This window comes from Salmo salar, chromosome 07, assembly GCF_965601325.2.
Source record: "Salmo salar chromosome 07, fSalSal1, whole genome shotgun sequence".
Taxonomy (NCBI): Eukaryota; Metazoa; Chordata; class Actinopteri; order Salmoniformes; family Salmonidae; genus Salmo; species Salmo salar.
In genome coordinates this window covers 41,550,051-41,575,709 of record NC_138297.1, presented here as the reverse complement: position 1 = coordinate 41,575,709, position 25,659 = coordinate 41,550,051, and the positions used below count along the sequence as shown (strand labels likewise).

Sequence of the window (25,659 nt, the reverse complement as noted above, 5' to 3'; positions counted from 1 at the left end):
ATAGATCAATTGATTATTCAAATGACATTGTAACATAATTACATATTTGTTCACCTTTGAGTGTAGCCTACGGTGTGTTTTATTTCACTTTACTGACGGCAGAGGGCCCTAGTGTCCTCTGCTTCCATCTGCAACAGATGCAACGGTATGCAGCACGCCAATGTGCTATCAACAACTCAAGTTCAGTAGCGCCACTCCGTGTCTTGCAGCTGACCCTCGTTTGGAGATACCTTGACAGTGCTTGTGGTTGACCACCGTTCAGACTGCTTTGATCAGAGGACAAGTAGCGGTGTCCACCTTGCGCTCCTCTCTTCGGGAACGCTGGGTCCGAATCTGTTGGATTCTCTTCGGAACGCTGGGTCCGAATCTGTTGGATTCGAGTCAAGACATCGCCTCTCCTTGTTACAAGCTGTAGAAACACTGATTAACTTTTGTTCCTCCATCGCAGCTGCTTTCAGAACAAGGATTGTTTTACGTTGACCAATCGTTTGGTGAGTCAACCTTTTTTCTTATGAGATGAAGATTTCTTGTTTCTGTATGGAATGACATTGTTCTCCAAAAGTAACCTAACTGAAGTCACCTGGTTGTTCATAAGGCTACAACTGTAAAAATGATTTAGTTAGTCAGCTTAGTTTATTTCATATGTATTTCTCATTCTTTTTCTAAAGTAATTATGCGGTCTCCCTTTCTATTTCCACATACGCGTTGGTTCCACGTCAATAGCATGTCAACTGTAGACTAATGATGTGACACATCTCCTACCTACCTGTTGCCAACAACTATGATATATTTTCTACGTTTCATATTGAATAGGAACAAATCATTAAAGCACACTCTGTCACATGCGGCAGCCTAGTGGTTAGTATGTTGGGCTAGTAACCCACCGAAAGGTAGCTGGTTCGAATACCAGAGCCGACTAAGTGAAAATCTGTCGCTGTGCCCTTGGGCAAGGCACTTGACCCTAATTTGATCCAGGGGCGCCATACTACTATGGCTGACCCTGTAAAACACATTTCACTGCACCTATCTGGTGTATGTGACATAAAACATCTACATACTAAAGAAAGGGTCATAAACATTGGAACAAATGCATCTCATTGTATTATCACATGCAAATATAACTGTTTTTCTATTATATATGTAGGTCTATTAAAATGCTCAAGGAAAGACATTTCATAAGGGCAACATTACTTGAAGCTATACATTGTTTTTCCATACTATAAAAACATAAACAATGGAGTAAACTTTGTTTTGATAAGGCAAGACAGTTGTAGTAAGCCCAATAAGGTATTTATAGTCATATTATTCCCCCAAAAATGGGTATATCATTAATTGAAACAACTAGAAAGGTTAAAGCCACAGTATGTAATGTACAAGATGGTCTAATATGTCAGTTACTCCCATCGCCTGTGCAAGCCAAGCATGTCATCTAAGACTTGAGCTGGCTGTGTGGAAGTGTTGTGTAACAGATCTGATCTTCTCAGAGCACACACACACACACACACACACACACACTCTCCCAGAGCAGAGTTCAACACAGGTTTGGCGGGAGGACTGCCAAGAGGCAGCTACTGCTTTATACCATAAGCTCAATGTGACAGAATGAAATAATGGCATTTTACATCGTGAGATCTTTCAATGTGTAGCCTATGATGTGTCCGTCAGCTTACCATCTGGAAAAATTGGAATGTTATTTTATTATATTATTCAGGCAGGGTGCAGCCTACTGAAATGCACACAATTAGCGTTGAACCTTTTCAACAGCAATTGAACGTTGAATTATATCTTTGCTAATGTCATTTGCCACATTGACTCTGATGAACAGTGCGTTTATGAACAGTGCACACATCAGACTGATTTTTTTTTTTTTTGTGTCCCTTTGGAAAAGCTGTGGTTTTTGGAGGTCTTTCTTTAGCGTGTGGTGCACTATGCTCAAAGCACTCACTCAGGTCTCCACCCAGGGTTTGGAAGCATGCAGCCTGTAATCTGTCTACTGAAGTAACTACGACACAACACCACATTCACTGCTGACTCAACGTTAAATGGCATTAGGGACTGGGCATGGGCACAGAGCTCTGGCTTTGGTGTGGAAAGAAAAATAAATGTGCTTATTTTGAATGTTTAGACAAGGTTTCGAGTGTAAAGCCCTCAGGTGAAATGCCAGCACGTTTCATTTTCCTCACCTTCGCTTTTAACAGGCTTTGATGGTATTTTCTTAAGCGCTGGATCTTAAAGTAGTGAACACAGTTTTACAGAGGCAATGCACCTATCGCCCATATCTTCCCTCCACTCCCATCTCGCTCTCTCTCTCTTCTCCTTTCTCTCACACACACCGCCATACAGTATGCTCAGATCTCACTATCACCCAAGGCTCTTTGTGGCAGGATTCGTTATTCTTTTTAAACTCCAGATGTGTTCAATTTGTCACCAAGTCTCCCCCGGCCTCGTCCCGTCCCCCCCCCCCGACCACTTAGCAGCCACTTAACGCAATCCATCACAGGCCTTATTGAGGCTATTCATCTGGCCTCCCCTTCAGGAGACGTCATTGGATTACAGATAGGGTAGTGTGGGCCGTGGGGGAACCTGTGGTACATGAAGTTGAGCCAATCAGGGGCCAGGGAAGTGACACTGACGTTAGCAGGGCGAGGGAGTTGCGTGACGGATTCCTCCTCCCCTTGTCCTCGTCTTGGGTCTACTTGACCAAGGTGGATGGGTGCTCAGAAGACGCTAACCTCACAGATCGGGGATGTTGTTTAAATGTTGTTGTTACGTTGCGATACGCGTGTCCCCAAACCGAGACAGACGTTGGAGCCAGACGGATAGACCGGGATGTTCCAGTCTAGAACCTTCAGCTTCCCTTGGCAGGAGAGAGAAAGTTGTGAGATGGATGATGCTCATTTCTCACACAGCTCTGGAGCGAGAGAGACAGGGCTTGGCACTGCAGCCCCTAGTGCAGCAGCATAGAGCTGTATAAACCCAGAGTGGTGGTGTGGCCTCAGAGGTCTTCTGGCTCTCTGTTTATTGGGTCTAGATGGGGATATGGAGGGATAGATGATGGGAGGGGATGGAGAGGATGACCTCAGCGATGTTGACTAAGACACTCGTTTGCCACTCGAGCACCTTCGGGAGGCTAGGACAGGGCACAGATGGTGCACAATCATACCATATAAGGGCTCAATTTGAGTGGGAAGGCTTGGAGAGTGCTGTGTGACTGTACACAAGTCAGTGAGGGATTGAGTGGTATTGAGGGATGGCTGTCGATGGCACCAGTGCCAGGATCTGAGAGAGATTGCGATTGGCTAATGGGAGGTGATTCACCGCACTTCTTGATCTCAGCCAACCTGGTGTCAAATAAACAGTGGCTGTGTCTCAAATGGCACTGCATTCCATATATAGTGTACAGGGCCCATACACTCTAGTCAAAAGTGGTTCTCCATGTATGGAATAGGGTGCCATTTGCAACGCAGACAATTTCACTCCGTATATATGGTGTACTGAGCAGCAGCCGTTTTCTAAATGAGGGGGAAAAAACATAGTGCTAGAAAATCATTAGGGCTGCCAGCCCATGACTTAGACATACATTTGCACTATGTGATATTTAAACGGTTTTTATTTCTCTAGTTGAAGAGAGAATGTGCATTCATTTCCCGTCATACCTCGCAGAAAGGTGAAGCAATGCACTATGCGTGATGTTTAGCGTTTATTTCTGTCAGTTATCTTCAGCGCCAGCAGCAACACAGCTCGGCTGGTTTCTAGCTAGACAGATTACTGCGGAATTGACTGCTATTTAGAGCACGGAATCATTTTGCTTTATTTCTGAATGAATAATTCAGAAGACTGCCCTCCCACATATGCTCTCCCTCTCCCTCCCACACCAGCTCAGATACTAATGCAGCTGCTAACAGCCTTCCATGCAAAAAAGGAGTACGTGACTCATATCAGGGGTGATGCTGTTGCCCGCGATAACGCTTCTGCAGATGGGCCTCATCCATCACTTCAGTAGGTGTGAGCATGTGTGCGTGTCTCTGTGTGTCAGGGCTAAGCCATTGATAAACAGGAGCCACAGTACCCTGACATATCCACAGCTTCTCGGAGGGATTCACTCTGCCTCACCCTCCCTAGTGATATGGAGCTCGTTCATTATAATAAGAGAATCTCAGAATGATGAACTGCCTGTCAGAATGAGGATAACCAGAAATACCTGCGGCCACCTGTTCCCTTGAGCCAAAATGGCTTCCAGCGCATTGAGGGTATTTTAATTAGCACACCATTGACAGCCATTTGACAGCCTCAAAATAAATTCCACCTGGGTTCTCAATACAAAGAAAACTATAGAGAACACAACACTTACACCTATTATACGTTTCTTTAATGCATTAGACATAAAATGCATTTCTCAGATCCAGAGACCTCATCCCACAAACCAGACGGCCTCGAATCGCGTGCCTTTCCCATTTTTACGACTCACTGCCTTGGAAATTGTATATCAAAGGCTTCTTGCCTGTCATTTCACATAGCTTCAGATCCCAGCAGGAAATACATCTAAGTTCATTTGTGACAAGCTGTTTCATATTAAAGCCTTAATCCCGTATTTGATGGTTTGCTTTCCCAGACATCCCAGCTCCCGTGTCTGGAACTGAGGATGGGTGGCTGATCCCAGAACCCTGCTGTGTGAACTATCGGCTCTGTGATTAGTCCGTTCTGGTTCCGGTTGCTACCTGCTGCCATGGCGAAGAGTCCCGAGATGAAGCTGGCCGTTTTCGGTAGAGCAGGAGTGGGTAAATCAGGTAGGAGGACCACTGTCTGTCTGTCTGTCTGTCTGCTTGCCTCCCTGCCTGTCTATCCGCTGTACAATACAGTATGTGCCTAATGTCGATCTGTTGGACTGTCTACATGATTTTCCGTCTGTTTACTCTCGGTCTGTCTTCCGGCTGTCTGTCTTTCCATGTTTGTCTTTCTATTTGTTCAACTATTGGAGTGAGTCAGTGAGATATATGACTTGTGGGCTTATTTTTGTTAGAAGAACAGTATTTGTTTTAGTTCCCATGTTTCAGTGACGATTACACAATAAACAATCTAGTAAATCAACCGCTGATTGTTGTTCTGGTATGAAGTGCCTTACTTTACCCAAGCCAATTCAACACATTCTGAATCAGTTGAACACAAACTGGCAAAACTCTCCTGTATAGTCAAACGGGTCACCATATTTAGTATGCTGTTTATTATGATATCTGCAGTAGCTAACAAGATAATGAAGAGCATATGTCTCTTGCACGGCACAAATGAAGACAGATTGCGCTCGATGGTGTTGGAAGATATTTATTTGAACGTTATCTATGTTTAAGAAGGCCATTATGTAACACTGATGTCTGTGAAGGTCAAATAAGGGACTGTTTTGGAAACTGCAGAAAGATGCCAAATGATTCCATGAAAACCCATATAGAAATGTAAGTACTGTACACTGTGCAGCAGGTTGTTTTGCAATGGACATGTATTATTAACCACTAATGGGTCATGTGGAATAAGGAATACCACTTCTATAAAAGGGAAGTATGTTCTACAGCCCAGCCCTGTATAGTGCAAGACTTCACACACATCATCCTCCTATGACAGCCAAACTCAACTGGCGGACCACGGTCCGGCTTCCAGACCCAGTTAAGGGTCAATACGGACTGAACAACATCTAGTTTTAAACATCATTTAGTTATATAAAAGTCAATTATTTTTAGACAGCTTTAAAAAAAAAAATCAACCAGGTGCCGCGGCCTCTCAAACTCAGCAAACTCTCTTTCTCTCTCTCTTGAAGCAACGCGCACCTCTACTACTGCCCCGTCTAATCCAAACGTGAGGTTATATGCAAATACAAGAGGCCACGTCTTACCCAATCACATCAATGCAAATATCCTCTGCAGAACCTCGGGACAAGCAAGCACAAGGTAAATGAACGATTTGATCGCGGTTCAACTTTTAATATCGCAGATAGGAGCTTAGTTACCAGTATCTTTAGTAATATGGCTTGTTCATAAAATAAATAATCATGTACGCCGAAAACCGTATATTCAAAGACGAGTAGACGAAACGTAATTCTTCCCACAACCAGCACAAAACCAATGTGCCTAATATGCAGTGAGTCCGTAGCCCTTGTGAAAAGTGCCAATGTTAGGACACAATAGTAATATCGATCCGATGTTCTCATCCCCGTGTTTAGGAGATACAAACAAGATTAACCAACTCAAATCCCAATATGAAAGGTCCACCAAAGTCCATGTTAATTCCCTGACAGCCCAACAACATGAAATGGAGTATTCACTGAGGATAGCCTGGGTTTTGGGAAAACGCAAAAAAACATTTTCCAATGCTGAGATGGTAAAATAATGCATGTGTGAAGTTGCTGACGCCTTGCTTGAAGATAAGCAACATTTTTTTTGTTAGGGAAAAGATCAGATCCCACTGTCAGATTCCACAGCAATAAGAACTGAAATATTAGCTGAAAATTTGACTTCACAACTTGATGAGGCCATTCAGAGTGCACCATGCATTTCATTAGCTGTGGATGAATCAACAGATAACATTGATCATGCCCAGCCGCTGGTGTTTGTCAGATTGTATAATGAAGCAAATAAGGAATTCTGTGAGGAGCTGTTGGTCTTAACAAATCTAGAAGCAAACACACGGGGAGAGGATACCCATGAGACCATCAAATGGATGCTGACAAAAAGGGGGATAGATCTGAAGTCCGTGGTCTCCATCACAACAGATGGAGCTCCAGCCTTGATAGGAAAAGAGAGGGGGGCTGGTTGCACGTTTGAAAGAGGACCACCCTAAACCTGACATCATACCATTGCATCACCCATCAATCTGTCCTGTGTGCCAGTCTGGGAAAAGAGTATTCTAAGGTCATGACAACGATGATGAAACTGATCAACCTTTTGAGAGCAACATCATCCCTATAACACCGCCTGCTACGAGGCTTTCTGACAGAGACCAATGCCATTTTTATTACTTACTATTGCACAACAATATCATATTGCTCAGCAAAGGCAGGGTTTTGGAATGCTTTTGGGCCATTCGGGAGGAAATCAAAGTGTTTTTATTAGAGCAAAAGAGTGACAAGGCAACTCAGTTGTCTGAGTTTTTGGACGATGAGGAGAAGACGGTGACGGGGACTGCCGACAAGTTGCATTTTTGACAGACATTACATCACACCTTAACAATGTTAAGCTGCAGGGACGGGACAACAGTGTGTGATATGATAACAGCTGTCCGGGCTTTCCAGAGGAAATTTGAGCTTTTCCAGAATGATCTCCAGGGAGACCTTGTCCACTTCCTCAATCTTCTGGTGCAAATGCAGGGAGACTAAGATGTTCCCAACCATGTTGATTTCATCCAGAAGCTAATGGATAACTTCAAGGCTTGCTTTGATGACTTCACTGTTGGGAGAGAGCTACTGCTGCTCACCCAGAACCCCAAATGGAGTTGATTGAGCTGCAAGATAGTGTGGCTTTGAAGGAGCAGGCTTGTGATTGTGACCCTGTCACTTTCTGGGGAAAGATGGTGCCTGCAGTTGATGTCCTTGTTCTCAAAAAAACTGGTACTACACATCCTGACCATGTTTGGTGCCACATACAGCTGTATATCAGTCTTCTCCACAATGACCTTTCTTAAAAAAACAAATGCCATACCGGGCTCACCAGTGAACATGTGTACCAGTATATCAGAGTTGCTCTCACATCATTTGTGCCAAAGTTCAAAGCATTGGCAGGAGACAGACAGTGCAATTTCTCTCGTTGATACAAGGGCAAGGCCCAGAGTGGCTTATACATGAATATTGCCCACAGTGACTTTCTGAGCATTCAGATTATTTTTGTTCAACTCTCCTTTGTTCTCCAGAAAAGCACTTTATTTAATGTAAATATTGTTCACCCCGCTACCGTCCAGAAGGCGAGGTCAGAACAGGTGCATCAAAGCTGGGACCGAGAGACAGAAGCTGTTATTCAATCTCAAGGCCATCGGACTGTTAAACAGCCATCACTAACACAGTCTGCTGCCTACATACACACTTGAAATCATTGGCCACTCCTAACAAATTAATCACTATAGTCACTTTATTAATGCCACTTTAATAATGATGTTTATATATCTTGCATTACTCATCCCATATGTATATACTGTATTTTATACCATCTATTGCATCTTGCCTATGCCGCTCGGTCATTGCTCATCCGTACATATTCTTATTCTATCCCTTTACTTAGATTTGTGTGTATTAGGTAGTTATTGTGGAATTGTTAGATTACTTGTTGATATTGCTGCACTGTCAGAACTAGAAGCACAAGCATGTCGCTACACTTGCAATAACATCTGCTAACCATGTGTATGTGACCAATAAAATTAGATTTTATATTATTTAATAATTCAAGGCCCATGTACAATGGTTCAGTGCACTTTTTGAATGGACAACTGTTCAACCACTTTTGTTCTTCAGCAAAGTTGATGCAATGATGCACATGTTTACATTTAAAAGAAAGAAGTTGTAATTCATTCAAATGTGTCATGTCTCAAAGATGGTGCCGGCGGAGGGGATGGCTGCTGTTTTATGGGCTCTAAACCAACTGTGCTATTTTTATATTTATTTATTTATTTTTTGCATTTTTTTGTAACTTATTTTGTTGCTGCTACCATCTCTTATGACCAAAAAGAGCTTCTGGAAATCAGAACAGCGATTACTCAACTTGACCTGGATGAAGAATTTCTCTTTAATGAGTTGGACGAGAGGGATTTACTCCAGACACCCGAACAGGCCCTCATCCCCGTCATTCGCAGGAGAAAAAGACGGAAGAGGTATCGCGGAAAGAGATTGGGGTGCCTTGTGAGGATCTGCCGACGAGCGGCTAATCTGCCTTTGCCATCCATACTATTGGCCAACGTGTACATCACTGGGGCCAAGCTTCCTGCCATCCAGGACCTCTATACCAGGCGGTGTCAAAGGAAGGCCCTTAAAATTGTCAGACTCCAGCCACCCTAGTCATACACTGTTCTCTTTGCTACTGCACGGCAAGCGGTAGCGGAGCGCCAAGTCTAGGTCCAAGAGGCTTCTAAACAGCTTCTACCCCCAAGCCATAAGACTCCTGAACATCTAATCAAATGGCTACATAGATTATATGCATCCCCCCCTCTTTTACGCTGCTGCTACTCTGTTATTATCTATGCATAAGTCACTTTAATAACTCTACCCACGTATATATTACCTTGACGAACCTGTGCCCCCGCACATTGACTCTGTACTGGTACCACCTGTATATAGCCTCGCTATTGTTATTTTACTGCTGCTCTTTAATTATTTGTTTATTTTTTCTTAAATGCATTGTTGGTTAAGGGCTTGTAAGTAAGAATTTCACTGTAAGGTCTACACCTGTTGTATTTGGCGCATTTGATTTATTTTATATAACATGTTTCCTAAGTCATAGATGACAGTTTATGACACTGTACCACAGTGCCAATAAAGAATGATATCCATCCGGACCTTTGCCAGCTAGGAAATTTGTGTCACTGGACCTGCTCAAATAGTAGTTGAGTTGCCTTGTCCTATGACATTCTTGTTGCTATTGAATTAGACATAGGCATAAGATATTTACTTCTGATCATGTTGTATGACTTTCACAGAAACAAATATTCAAAACCACATGACTTTCAACACATTACTCCTAATAAATGAGAGAAGTACTACTCTCCAGCACAGACTGTACTGATAAAAGTCTGAGGAAAAGGAGTGAGGAGACATTTAGGCTAGCAGCTTTGGGGTGTATCAGGCACCAGTTTGTAAAACAATTTCCCTTGAGTCATTTACACTTGAAAGAAAATGGAGGTACGATCAAGTGTAATGTATTACAAAAATAAAGCAAATTGGATGGAAAATTGTGAAAAATGCACAAAATTGTTCTTGAATCTTCAACATAGAAATTCTACCAAAAATAATTTAGAGTTTTTACCAAATTATATTTTGAGAGGAAGCAAAACATTTAAAATTTACAGAAAGACCTGTGTGAAGGCCAACTTACAGAAGAGGAACTTTTTGAGGCAATAAAATCTTTTCAGTCTGGAAAAACACCAGGGCTTGACAGTATACCAGTAGAGGTATATCAGACCTTTTTTTGATGTACTCAAAGATTCATTATTAGCATGTTTTACTCTCATACAAATGGTATACTTTCAGGTACTCAACAAGAAGTTCTGATTTCATTACTACTAAACAGGACCCAGGTGGCAAGTATAAAGATCCAGTCCATTTAAACAACTGGATGCCACTAACACTTCAATGTTATGATGTGAAAATCCTGGCGAAATAGCACATAGAATAAAAAATGTTTTACCAGATAATGTTCATCCTGATCAGACAGGTTTTTACATGGACGATATATTGGAGATAATATACGATAATTACTTGAAACAATTGAACATTATGAAACATCGAAGATAACAGGCCTGGTCTTCATAGCAGATTTTGAAAAGGTGTTTGATAAAGTACGATGAGAATTTATATTTAAATGCCTGGATTACTTTAATTTTGTTGAATCTCTTATACAATGGGTTAAAGTTATGTACAGCAACTCTAGATGTAAAATAGTAAAAAATGGTTACTTCTCAAAGTATTGTGCTTTTAAGAGGAGGTAAACAAGGCTGTCCGTTGTCTCCATCTATTTATTATGGCCATTGAAATGCTAGCTATTAAAATTATATCCAACAAGAACATTAAGTGGTTAGAAATCCTGAGGATAAAAACAAAAGTGTCAATGTATGTCGATGACTCTAGTTTGTTCTTAAGTCCACAATCTGGATCCCTGCGCAGTCTCATTGAAGATCTTGATCACTTTTGTAGCCTATCTGGATTAAAACATAATTATGACAAGTGTACCATATTACGTATTGGATCGTGTAGTGTTTACACTACCTTGTAGTTTACCAATAAAATGGGCGGATGGTGAAGTAGACATACTTGGTATTCAAATCTCAAAAAATCTAAATGAACTTACCACAATTAATTTCAATAGAAAGTTAGAAAAAATAGATAAGATTCTGCAACCATGGAGAGGTAAATACTTGTCTATTTATGGAAAAATCACTTTAAGTCTTTGGTCCTATCACAGTTTACTTACTTACTAATGGCACTGCCTACTCCAGATGACTCGATTTTTAAATCATATGAGCAAAAAAAAAATAATTTTATTTGGAATGCTAAGCCAAAATTAAATGTGCCTATTTACATAATGAATATGAGTTTGAGGGCTAAAATTATTAAATATTAAAGCTCTCACTAAAATCTTCACTCATACATAAGTTATATTCAAACCCAAAATGGTTCTCGGGTAGATTATTAAGAAAGGCTCTTCCTTTGTTCAAAAAGGGCCTTTTTGCCTTGTTATACAGGTTACAACTTCTCATTTCCGACTAATTGAAAACTAAATGTTGTTTATACCCATCCACGACCCATTTTCAATGCCCTGGCTGAGGGAAGGAGGTTCTCACCCAAGATTTGACGGTACATGGCCCTGTCCATCGTCCCTTTGATGCGGTGTAGTTGTCCTGTCCCCTTAGCAGAAAAACACCCCCAAAGCATAATGTTTCCACCTCCATGTTTGACGGTGGGGATGGTGTTCTTGGGGTCATAGGCAGCATTCCTCCTCCTCCAAACACGGCGAGTTGAGTTGATGCCAAAGAGCTCCATTTTGGTCTCATCTGACAACATTTTCACCCAGTTGTCCTCTGAATCATTCAGATGTTCATTGGCAAACTTGAGACGGGCTTGTATATGTGCTTTCTTGAGCAGGGGGACCTTGCGGGTGCTGCAGGATTTCAGCCTTCACGGCGTAGTGTGTTACCAATTGTTTTCTTGGTGACATGGTCCCAGCTGCCTTGAGATCATTGACAAGATCCTCCCGTGTAGTTCTGGGCTGATTCCTCACTGTTCTCATGATCATTGCAACTCCACGAGGTGAGATCTTGCATGGAGCCCCGGGCCGAGGGAGATTGACAGTTCTTTTGTGTTTCTTCCATTTGCGAATAATCGCACCACTGTTGTCACCTTCTCACCAAGCTGCTTGGTGATGGTCTTGTAGCCCATTCCAGCCTTGTGTAGGTCTACAATCTTGTCCCTGACATCCCTGGGAGAGCTCTTTGGTCTTGGCCATGGTGGAGAGTTTGGAATCTGATTGATTGATTGCTTCTGTGGACAGGTGTCTTTTATACAGGTAACAAGCTGAGTTTAGGAGCACTCCCTTTAAGAGTGTGCTCCTAATCTCAGCTCATTTCCTGTATAAAAGACACCTGGGAGCCAGAAATGTTTCTGATTGAGAGGGGGTCAAATACTTATTTCCCTCATTAAAATGCAAATCATTTTATAACATTTTTGACATGTGTTTTTCTGGATGTTTTTGATGTTATTCTGTCTCTCACTGTTCACATAAACCTACCATTAAAATTATAGACTGATCATTTCTTTGTCAGTGGGCAAACGTACAAAATCAGCAGGGGATCAAATACTATCTTCCCTCACTGTATATGAGGCATACAACAATCTCAGCTCTGCAGATTTTGCTGTGAAGAGACAGAATCAATAGGTCATTTATTCTGGTATTGCCCCTACAGTATGTTGCTTTTTTCTGGTCACAGGTTCAGGAATGGTAAAAAAATCACAGCATGCACTTCAAATTAACCTTACAAATAGCAGTGTTGGGCAATTTGGAAAGCCATAGTCAGTCAATAAATAATATAATAATACTCGTAGGAAAGGTTTTCATCTTTAGCTCACAATCTGTGGATACTATATGATTTAGAAAGGATCTCAATTATATAAAACATCACAGCACAATTGTAAAATATATGGCACATGGAAACCAAATGAGGGTGGTCTATGGTGGGATGGTCTGAGAGTGGCTGAGGGTTGGGATTAAAGAGCTTATGTTGGTAAAGTATTATGTGACTGCTTTATATGAAAGTACCATGTATGTATATGTAAAATGTACAGTTGAAGTCGGAAGTTTACACACACTTATGTTGGAGTCATTAAAACTCATTTTTCAACCACTCCACACATTTCTTGTTAACCTCTATGGGCTAGGTGGGACGCTTGCATCCCACCTACTCAACAGCCAGTGTAATCCCGTGGCGCATTATTCAAAAACCTCAAATGCAAAAACTTCAATTTTTCAAACATATGACTATTTTACACCATTTTAAAGACAAGACTCTCGTTAATCTAACCACACTGTCCGATTTCAAAAAGGCTTTACAACGAAAGCAAAACATTAGATTATGTCAGCAGAGTACCCAGCCAGAAATTTTACACCCATTTTTCAAGCTAGCATATAATGTCACATAAACCACAGCTAAATGCAGCACTAACCTTTGATGATCTTCATCAGATGACAACCCTAGGACATTATGTTATACAATACATGCATGTTTTGTTCAATCAAGTTCATATTTATATCAAAAAACAGCTTTTTACATTAGCATGTGACTAGCATTCCCACTGAACACTGCCGGTGAATTTACTAAATTACTCACGATAAACGTTCACAAAAAGCATAACAATTATTTTAAGAATTATAGATACAGAACTCCTCTATGCACTCGATATGTCCGATTTTAAAATAGCTTTTCGGTGAAAGCACATTTTGCAATATTCTCAGTAGATAGCCCGGCATCACAGGGCTAGCTATTTAGACACCCAGCAATTTAGCACTCACCAAAGTCAGCTTTACTATAAGAAAAATGTTATTACCTTTGCTGTCTTCGTCAGAATGCACTCCCAGGACTTATACTTCAATAACAAATGTTGGTTTGGTTCAAAATAATCCATAGTTACATCCAAACAGCGGCGTTTTGTTCGTGCGTTCAAGACACTATCCGAAAGGGTAAATAAGGGTGACGAGCATGGCGCAATTCGTGACAAAAAAATTCTAAGTATTCCATTACCGTACTTCGAAGCATGTCAACCGCTGTTTAAAATCAATTTTTATTCAATTTTTCTCATAAAAAAGCGATAATATTCCGACCGGGAATCTGCGTTTAGGTAAACAGACGAAAGAAAATAAAGCATTCGGTCGACTCGTGCACGCGCCTAAGCCCATAGTACTCTGATCGGCCACTTGCCAAACGCGATAAAGTGTTTCAGCCAGAGCCTGCCTCGATATCATTCAGCTTTTTCCCGGGCTCTGAGAGCCTATGGGAGCCGTAGGAAGTGTCACGTTATTGCAAAGATCCTCAGTCTTCAATAAAAAGAGCCAAGATGAAACACATGTCAGACAGGCCACTTCCTGCATGGAATCTTCTCAGGTTTTGGCCTGCCATTTGAGTTTTGTTATACTCACAGTCACCATTCAAACAGTTTTAGAAACTTTAGGGTGTTTTCTATCCAAAGCCAATAATTATATGCATATTCTAGTTACTGGGCAGGAGTAGTAACCAGATTAAATCGGGTACGTTTTTTATCCGGCCGTGTCAATACTGCCCCCTAGCCCTAACAGGTTAACAAACTATAGTTTTGGCAAGTCGGATAGGGTATCTACTTTGTGCATGAAACAAGTAATTTTTCCAACAGTTGTTTACAGACAGATTATTTCATATATAATTCACTGTATCACAATTCAAGTGGGTCAGAAGTTTACATACACTTAGTTGACTGTGCCTTTAAACAGCTTGGAAAATTCCAGAAAATGATGTCATGGCTTTAGAAGCTTCTGATAGGCTAATTCAAATCAAATGTATTTATATAGCCCTTCGTACATCAGCTGATATCTCAAAGTGCTGTACAGAAACCCAGCCTAAAACCCCAAACAGCAAGCAATGCATGTGAAAGAAGCACGGTGGCTAGGAAAAACTCCCCAGGAAAAACTCCCTAGAAAGGCCAAAAATCTAGGAAGAAACCTAGAGAGGAACCAGGCTATGAGGGGTGGCCAGTCCTCTTCTGGCTGTGCCGGGTGGATATTATAACAGAACATGATCAAGATGTTAAAATGTTCATAAATGACCAGCATGGTCAAATAATAATAATCATAGTAGTTGTCGAGGGTGCAACAAGCACGTCCGGTGAACAGGTCAGGGTTCCATAGCCGCAGGCAGAACAGTTGAAACTGGAGCAGCAGCACAGCCAGGTGGACTGGGGACAGCAAGGAGTCATCATGCCAGGTAGTCCTGAGGCATGGTCCTTGGGCTCAGGTCCTCCGAGAGAAAGAAAGAAAGAGAGAAAGAGAGAATTAGAGAGAGCATATTTAAATTCACACAGGACACCGGATAAGACAAGAGAAATACTCCAGATGTAACAGACTGACCCTAGCCCCCCGACACATAAACTACTGCAGCATAAATACTGGAGGCTGAGACAGGAGGGATCAGAAGACACTGTGGCCCCATCCGATGATACCCCCGGACAGGGCCAAACAGGCAGGATATAACCCCACCCACTTTGCCAAAGCACAGCCCCCACACCACTAGAGGGATGTCTACAACCCAGACAGGAAGACCACGTCAGTGACTCAACCCACTCAAGTGACGTACCCCTCCCATGGACGGCATGGAAGAACACCAGTAAGCCAGTGACTCAGCCTCTAATTGACATCCTTTGAGTCAATTGGAGGTGTACCTGTGGATGTATTTCAAGGCCTACCTTCAAACTCAGTGCCTCTTTGCTTGACATCATGGGAAAATCAAAAGAAATCAGCCAAGACCTCAGAAAAAAATTGTAGACCTCCACAAGTCTGGTTCATCCTTGGGAGCAATTTCCAAACGCTTGAAGGTACCACATTCATCTGTACAAACAATAGTACGCAAGTATAAACACCATGGGACCACGCAGCCGTCATACCGCTCAGGAAGGTGACACATTCTGTCTCCTAGAGATGAACGTACTTCGGTGCGAAAAGTGCAAATCAATCCCAGAACAACAGCAAAGGACCTTATGACGATGTTGGAGGATACAGGTACAAAAGTATCTATTTCCACTGTAAAACGAGTCCTATATCGACATAACCTGAAAGGCCGCTCAGAAAGGAAGAAGCCACTGCTCCAAAACCGCCATAAAAAGCCAGACTACGGTTTGCTACTGCACATGGGGACAAAGATTGTACTTTTTGGAGAAATGTCCTCTGGTCTGATGAAACAAAAATATAACTGTTTGGCCATAATGACCATTGTTATGTTTGGAGGAAAAAGGGGGAGGCTTGCAAGCCGAAGAACACCATCCAAACCGTGAAGCACGGGGGTGGCAGCATCATGTTGTGGGGTGCTTTGCTGCAGGAGGGACTGGTGCACTTCACAAAATAGATGGCATCATGAGGGAGGAAAATTCTGTGGATATATTGAAGCAACATCTCAAGACATCAGTCAGGAAGTTAAAGCTTGGTCGCAAATGGGTCTTCCAACTGGACAATTACCCCAAGCATACTTCCAAAGTTGTGGCAAAATGGCTTAATGACAACAAAGTCTAGGTATTGGAGTGGCCATCAAAGTTCTGACCTCCAATCCTATAGAAAATTTGTGGGCAGAACTGAAAAAGCGTGTGTGAGCGAGGAGGCCTATAAACCTGACTGTTATACCAGCTCTGTCATGAAGAATGGGCCAAAATTCACCCAACTTATTGTGGGAAGCTTGTGGAAGGCTACCCAAAATGTTTGACCCAAGTTAAACAATTTAAAGGCAATGCTTCCAAATACTAATTGAGTGTATGTACACTTCAGACCCACTGGGAATGTGATGAAAGAAATTAAAGCTGAAATAAATCATTCTCTCTACTATTATTGTGACATTTCACATTCTTAAAATAAAGTGGTGATCAGAACTGACCTAAGACAGGGAATTGTTACTAGGATTAAATGTCAGGAATTGTGAAAAACGGAGTTTAAATGTATTTGGCTAAAGTGTATGTAAACTTCCGACTTCAACTGTACAGTACATGTAGCAAAAAAAAACTAAAAGATATTTGTCCTCAGAGGGTTAATAATACAAAATAAAATAACTTGAAAGAAGAGGTCTGACGTATGAGTATGGTTCTCAGAAGTTCAGCCGTTGCAATTCTGAGACTGATGTCTTTGACCAAGGAGAGCGAATGGCAGCTGAAAATTGTTTGGTGACAGCAGCCTCCAACGTCAATTACAAGAGAAGGTTACCACCGAGTGAAATGAGTATGACGAAACATTGGCACTTGGCTAAGTGCTTTTTCACATTTTCTGAACAATTCTGCAGATTCCGATGTCAATTATACCCAGCTATGAACCCAACTCTTCAAGCGAGTAGAGGAAGATATACTGTGCATGTTGTTTTTCAACCATATAGGTTTATTTACATTCAGCAAGACCGGGGTTATCAGTGGATGAGGAGAGAGTTTGAGTCAGACAGAAGGTGGGTGTGATTGCTTTCTGAAAATGTATCGGTAGCCTGGTTAACCTGACAGAAACACTGCTGTGTTTCCCGGAAGCTTAGACCCGGAGCTTATTTTCAAATTGACACTTGCATTAAGGATTTTAGGGTTTGAGTAGAAAGTGCAGTAGCCCATTACTCTTCTGACAACCTACGCTGACCCACACACATGCATGCACAGACGCACTTGTAGGCTCTGCCCTAATTTATATGCTCTCTGTCACCTGGAGCTGCATGGCAAATGGTGCAGGAACACAAGGAAAACACAAAGGACAATGCCCAAGGACAAGTAAGCCATTCCCCCTCTGAGTGGCCAAAATGTATCTCTCCTTTACAGTAGCCAGAGGACTGACTATTGAATGTGTGATGGATACCAGACATAGAATAATACTATAGTATCCATCTGAAACTTGTCCCAAAAAGAGGACTCTGAAGCTATATGTATGTATGATCTCTGTGGTTACTTGTATCTGTACAGGGTGAACTTTAAATGACTCTATGCAAAGGGATTTTATTATCCTCTCAGGAATTCTGAGTTATTTACATTGGTCTTATCCCCCACACAAGCCTTTAATTGCCCTGACACCATTTGGAGATTGAGCCTGGTTGTCAGGTTACTGTAAACTTGGTATCGTTTCATTGCTCAATGGTGGTTGTTTTTTTTTTTATTACATTTTTTTTTAAATAATTCAACCTTTTATTTAACTAGGCAAGTCGGTTAGGAACAAAATCTTATTTATAATGAGGGACGACGCTGGGCCAATTGTGCGCCGCCCTATGTGACTCCCAATCACGTCCGGTTGTGATACAGCCTGGATTCGAACCTGTAGTGTCTAGTGACGCCTCAAGCACTGAGATGCAGTGCCTTAGACCGCTGCGCCACTCGGTTACACCTTCAGATGTTATAAATTGAATTAAATGCCTTGGTTCTCTCTTATCCTGTATCCATTTCATGGAGGAAGGTTGTATGATCAAGTCTCATTTCCTAGGCATCTCTTTGTTCATGCTTTGTCTTGTAAGTTAACCTTAGGATCTATATGCCTAGAATAATGCTTTTGTTAATGTCAGCATTGCCTTATAACTTAAGTTTTATGCCTTGTATGTGAATCCATTCATTTTACAAAGTAATTAAGTACACTTGTATTTAGAATTCAATTTAAGTATTTGATTGCCTAGTACTGAAATTCAACTATAGTCTCTTGCATATTGCTAAATAATCTTTATGAAGTCAGATAAACATTTTAATAGGTTCATTGCTTGGTCTGAGTCACATGTGAGGTTTATATAATACATGTGTGTATATATGTTAAATATTACCACACTCGCACACTTGAAAGGGGAGGATTATTTTTGTCTCTTCAATAAGTTGTTCCTAACAGATTCTCGATGGGGTGCATAACATCAGATTACTCAGACCTCTTTCAGGGCTCACAAATATGGCTGTTGTTTATGATGACGATAGTCAGGATAACATACACAGTTACGCACATCCCACAGACTATATGGATGCAGGAGAATAGCATGTGAAGACAGTGCAAACCTGTCTCCCCCTTCCTCAAAAGGAATCTCCTTACATTGGAGTACACCGTACATTACATTTACATTTTAGCCATTTAGCAGACGCTCTTATCCAGAGCGACTTACAGTAGTGAATGCATACATTTCATAATTTTTTTCCCCCGTACTGGTCCCCCGTGGGAATCGAACCCACAACCCTGGCGTTGCAAACAAGTGTGGCTCAGTTGGAGACACATCTTCTGCCTGTGTCTCCAATAGACTTTCAGACCGTCATCATCACCTCCCTTTCCTTCTTGGTGTCCTGGAGACAGGATGATATTATTGGACGCTATTTATGAAAGGGAACGGGAGTGTGACTGCATGCTAACGTTACACATGCACAATCACTGGGTTGTTGGCCAGCAGAACATATACCATCATAATCAGAAGATTGGTTGGTTCAGCGAAAGGGAAGTTTCTTTGCTTGAGGAGGACAGTGTGTGTACATGTTTGTGAGACTTGGTTGGATTGGTTGGTAAAAATAAATCTTACACACAGAGACCCGGGTTTAATAAAGAAGCAGAGTATTGTCTACCCCAGATTGGTTTGTTCAGGGAATGGCAAGGGACATTTCTTGGCTTGAGAACGATGTGTTTGTGAGACTTGATTTTGATTGGTTGGAGAGATGTCTTGATATCCTTAGACACACATAGACCCAGGTCTAATAAAGCAACAGAGTATATTGACAGACTGTGTGGACAGAGTCTGTTCCAACACTTCTCAGGCTTTGGTTTATTGACTCACTGGAGAGATGCTGGAGTCTGGAGATGCTATTTGTCAAACACACACACACTGGCACGCACACAAACTGACACACACACACACACACTCTTGTGAGATGTCAGCGTGGCTCCGGCAGCGTGGTGTTTTTATTTGGGAGTCCAAATAAAGTGGAAACAAGGTTTATTGAGTGCGAAATGTGGCCCCATAAAAGGGCCAGTCTGCTAGATCCCCGAACATCCTGCCTCTCTCCCTCCGCTCCCTCCATCCATCCATCCCTGCCTGACGGAGAAGAAAAGATAACAATAATAAAGTCTCCTGCCCGCTGCTCTCCTCTTCTCCTCTCAGCCCAGAAATACTGCTGTTTATGGTTCCCAACCCAACGCCTCAAGAAGACCATGAATCAGCTTAATGCAAGTGTCTTGTTAAAGAGATATGTAAACAGTATTTCACGCCGAAAGGGCAAGGATGAGGAGTTGGGCCTTTGGAAAACAAAGAAACTGGCAGGTATTGCTGCCCCGATGATGAACATCCGCTACATTTCAGGTGGTTATATTATAGACCACACAGTCAGTCTGTTGCTGAGCACTGAGTGTGTGTTATTTTGTTGTAGTCAGATATTTTTTTTTTTTTATGACATTCTGGGAACAGGACCCCCCACAGGTCTTTATTGTTTTTATGACATGCCCTTCTAATACAAGTACATGCACACACATTAAAACCCAAAGTTCTTTGGAGGGTACACTGGATAGAATGGCCATATGGTCTATAGCCAGTTACTCTGATAGAAACATGCCAGCTCTGCTCAGTTAACTGAGAACAAGCAAATTTGCTGTCATCGGGGAAGGCAAAAATCACCAAACAGAAGAAGACTAACTTTTCAAAATTATTATTACACGAGTAGCTTCCCGAGACGGCTAGTCTTGAAAGTAATGGCATTTTTTTCAACTTCTTTCATAATCCTCGCTAAACAACCAATGCCAATTAACAGTTAGCAGAAGCTCTAATCCTGATTAAAATTGAGGCAGATAATATGTGCATGTTAGTGTTTCTCAAGGCCTGTATTTAACTATTAAAGGACACAGACAACCTCATCGATTGACAGTCATTTGAATTCAGTTAGTGTAGAATTGTTTCTGAACAGGATAAAAGAGAGATATCAGTGCATAACCAATCTCAAGTCATTTGTGATGTACTTGAAGGGTAAATCTTCTGCTTAAGTCGAATTTCTCTGTCATGCATTGATGTCAAATGGGGAATCTAAGTGAAAATTTCACTTCAGTGGAAGTTACGATTCACCCCATTGCTAGGGCTGTTATGGTGACCATCTTACCGCCATACTGGCAGTTACGAGTTATGAACGCAGTGAAATTCCACATGACCATTTAGTCACGGTAACTAGGCTTCTCCAAGCTCTGATGCTCCCATGAGCTCATGTTGCACAACATTTCTATATGCTATGTAATTGCATGAGAAAAAAAGAGTTTTGATGTGCTCTATTAAAAAGAGGATCCCATCAGCTTTCTATAGGCTAAGCCTGCTATTTTTATTTCTCAACTTTCCTAATATTAAACAAATTTCATATGACGTATTATTTTCTCCTGCCCCTGTTCTGAAACAAGTGCATGATAATGGTCCATTCTAAATCAAAACTCATTTAACACATATTATTTAGTATATGTGAAGACAAGATTAAATTAAGAATAGTCTGATGGGTGACATCAGCCTATCACTTGTGAATGATGTATTATGCTATGACTTGTGAATGATGTATTATGCTATCACTTGTGAATGATGTATTATGCTATCACTTGTGAATTTTTTTGCCAGCGTGTGCAGTAAGGCAAGAAACAGCGCATGCCTTTTTTTTGTTGCTACTTTTTCAAATCATAGTCACACTTCATGAAGCCTAGCCCATAGGCCAATATGTTGATAAGCTTTGTATTGATGGGGGTTACCTTGGGGTCATGATAGGGGCTGCACAAAATGATTGATGTATTATAATAATTTATTATGCTTATGTAGTATTAATTAAAGGGGAAGGGCTATAAGACCCTCCTCCACTACATTTATAGGGTCCTGGACCACAGATTACCAATATATGCATTGTAAGGTTTAATATTGTTCCACAGTTGTTTTCTAGTCTCTGCCTCTTATAGAAACGGTCTGAGAGATGTGTGAGCCATTGCGGTCAAAACAGGGTGTCTGTGAGAGAGCTCCTCAATGCTAAAAGAGATGCATAGACACAGACCCCTGCAGGGAAGTAAATAAATAAGAGACAAGTCAGATATACCACTGCAAGCCACACGTGAATGGAAAATTACTGCTGAGCCCTTAGAAAACACTGGACAATTGTTTTCTCCTGCAAGTTTGTGTAACTGCATGGGCTTGGTCTCATGAGTAGAAGTTGTTGACGTAGGCAGTTACACCACTAGGGGTTGACTGTAAGTATATTAAAGCAACTTTGACCTGTTTTATTTTGCAGAACTTACTCTGAAACATACAAGCTGTATTTCCATTGTCAACTTCTGTCTGCAAATGCATTAATAAAGGTTTAATTGATTTACTTAAAGAAGATATCGTCTGTCTGACTGATTTAACCAATAAGCCAATGATTAACAAGGAACCTACCCCGACAGTATCACAACTAAAGTGGCGAAATAACTTCTTAAAATTTAAGCACATTAATCTGCTTTACAACCGATAGGCGGCGTGTGAGTTTCAAGTTTGGGGAAGATCATTTTCACCATAAAAAATGCACCTTTTATAATAAAGCATTACATGCATAGTCACATTTGCGGTCACTTCTGAGAATGGTGTTTTCCCACTAATTGATTGCATTTTGGAACATTCGCACTTTAGCCTACTGCCGTGTGTGCATTACTGCGCTTATAATGTGAAGAAATGGCCTAATAGTTTATCAACATTTTAAGCTAAACTTTCGGCACTGTTGCATCAGCCTCATTGCTTTGACATTTTTTGGGGATGCGAGTGGTTGTATTAATTTGGGGTCTATTGCATCCCACAACTGTCCCAGAGTATGTTTTAGAATATTTATTTCTCACACAGGACAAGCTGACCAATGGAATAGGTTAACTTTTGTACTATGGAGATAGTAGATTGACAGGCTAGTACTTTTGCTGTTTGTTAGGCCTACTCATCTTGTTGGCTGACAAAGTAAATGTGGACAGTTCTTTTAACATCTTCAATACGTGCCTCGGAATTCGATAAGGACGTGCGCAGTTGTCTGTCTTCACTTGTAGCCTACTTCAGAGCTGAGATGCTTGTGAGAAGGACCCGATCATGTGAGGGGCATTGGCCAATAAGAATTGAGATATATCTTAGAGAGCCATGTGAGTGAGAGGTGCTTCGGCGCATGGCGATTGACAGCAGGGATAAGTGAATTATATATTTTATTCAGCCCAAGGGCACAACGGCCACTTTGACTGAAAAAGGCATGGATTATTTAGGGGCATTACGGCCACACAAGGGGGATGCTGCCAGGAAATTCGAGGCCTGGTGAGAATATTATCAAGGGTCTGCTTGTCAAATTGTGAATGAAAGACTGAAGTGTGTGCAACCTGCACAAGAAACAATGCAGAGCTCATACCTTTCATGCAACTTTTTTCAAATCATCATTAGTCGCATCATGCAGCCTTAGAATGTTTCTAAAAATGTAAACATCTAGCCCAACGTTTGTATAACAACTAAAGTTGGATAAATAACTCTAAATTAGGCATATAGGAGGACCTGTTTCTTTGTTAAACCTCTTAAGGATCTGCCCCTTTTTTTTTTCAATTTTCGCCTAAAATGACATACCCAGATCTAACTGCCTGTAGCTCAGGCCCTGAAGCAAGGATATGCATATTCTTGGTTCTATTTGAAAGGAAACACTTTGAAGTTTGTGGAAATGTGAAAGGAATGTAGGAGAATATAACACAATAGATCTGGTGAAAGATAATACAAAGGGGGAAAAAACTGTTCTTTTGTATTTTTTTGTACCATCTTTGAAATGCAAGAGAAAGGCCATAATGTATTATTCCAGCCCAGGTGCAATTTAGATTTTGGCCACTAGGCAGCAGTGTATGTGCAAAGTTTTAGACTGATCCAATGAACCATTGCATTTATGTTCCAACTTTTATGTCAAGACTGCCCAAATGTGCCTAATATGTTGATTAAGAACTTTTCATGTTCAAAATTGTGCACTCTCTTCAAACAATAGCATGAAATTCTTTCACTGTAATAACTACTGTAAATTGGACAGTGCAGTTAGATTAACAAGAATTTAAGCTTTCTGTCAAAATCAGATATGTCTATGTCCTGGGAAATGTTCTTGTTACTTACAACCTCATGCTAATCGCATTAGCCTACGTTAGCTCAACCGTCCCGTGGAAGGGACACCGATCCCCAAAAAGTTTTTAACCGCTCAACACAGAATAGCTGTATGTGTGCACTCCCTCGGAAACCATTTGGAAAAAATATCCTTTCTATTTTATTCAGATTAGTTAAATTGTATTCTTTATACTATAAAATAATGCCTCTGAATTCTAAGCAAATCTTGTCTGCTAAATGAACTAGTATCCCACATCCATTTGGCATTGCCAGATCAGGGACAATTCAGAGTATGCTATTTTGTTCTAAAATGGACTACATTTCTTTATCATGTTTCTTTAAACCTGTCTAAACTAAATAATGGATTTGTGATGGTGTAGGCTATATTAAATGGATTTATTAAAATGTAGATGTTCCTATGGTCTGCATCAGTGGCTTGTAGGCTATGCGTGGAAGCCAGGAGATGCTAAATGTGTTCATATTAATTAACGGTCAATTACCAGTTATTTGCTTGACAATCACTGGCTAACAAAATGTAATGACCGCCACAGCCCTACCCATAGTTCTTTGGTATGCACTGAACAGCACTGTGCAAGAACCTACAAGAAAGTGTAGACCGGTTGACATGCTGTTGGAATAACCTCATTATATTGGGGATGGCACAGTGGTCCTGTGGGCATAAGCTGTGATTCATCATGGCCATTATTCCACTGCACAAGTGCGCTAATTAACAATCGTTGCTGGCATTTTCATTCCTGAGATAAGATCCTTGGAGAGGCATACAAGTGTCTCTCAAAAAGACAGGCGTGGTTAGAATGTTTCGGGCAAACTTCTAAAACCGAGAGGCGAGCCAAGTTCCTGCAAGGTTTTCAGTGATATGTACCCCATACGTGTTGGCACGGCTACAGAATACAGTTTAATTCTGATACATGTAATGTGTTTATGCGACTTATGCATACAGCATGTTATCTAGGCATTTAGATATAGAGGCTGAAAGAGATCAGAGGGTGGTTATGGGAATTGTGTGAAATTACCCATGGAACGCACTGGGAATTGGCACGCTGGTCTGTTTATTAAATTGTGTGTTTTCCAGAACCCTGACAAATCAAGCAAATTAGTGCATTATTTATGTCTTTGTCTGACTATCGCTTCATCATTTGATCATGTTGTCTTCATCTCACTTGGAAAAACCCTAAACCCTACACAGATCATACTGAGTGTACTAAATAATGTAAGTAAATTCTATCGCAATGAGTTTTTGCTAAAGGACTGAGATTTACAGTAGTCCTACAAATGTGACACATTGACTATACCGGTAACTTGAGTTCAAACAGACATGCTACATAAGCTTTTAGAATGTGAAAAACATTTCATAGAAGGTGCTGGTATTCTGACCCACTCACACCACTTCTGTTTTGTTGATCTACAACCAGAGTGATTTGTAGCATAGACACAACAGGGAGTAAATATTCTACAGTAGTCTATTTTCCAGACAAGGGCTTAATATTCAGGTTATATGCTGTAAGGCTAGATATACAGTGCATTCGTAAAGTATTCAGACCCCTTGACTTTTTCCACATTTTGTTACATTACAGCCTTATTCTAAAATTGCTTCAATTATTTTTTTCCCCTCATCAA

At 41.1% G+C, this 25,659-nt stretch overlaps 1 protein-coding gene across 1 annotated transcript in view; it reads left to right on the top strand.

The window, feature by feature from the left end:
• Positions 1–277: 277 nt before the first annotated feature.
• LOC106609254 (ras-related and estrogen-regulated growth inhibitor) overlaps positions 278–25,659 on the top strand; it is a 63,823-nt gene continuing 38,441 nt past the window's right edge. Inside the window, exons 1-2 of the mRNA XM_014207843.3 lie at positions 278–491; positions 4,613–4,787. Of these exons, the coding sequence (XP_014063318.1) occupies positions 4,727–4,787 (61 nt within the window). The 5' untranslated portion in view covers positions 278–491; positions 4,613–4,726. The remainder of the gene's footprint in view (positions 492–4,612; positions 4,788–25,659) is intronic.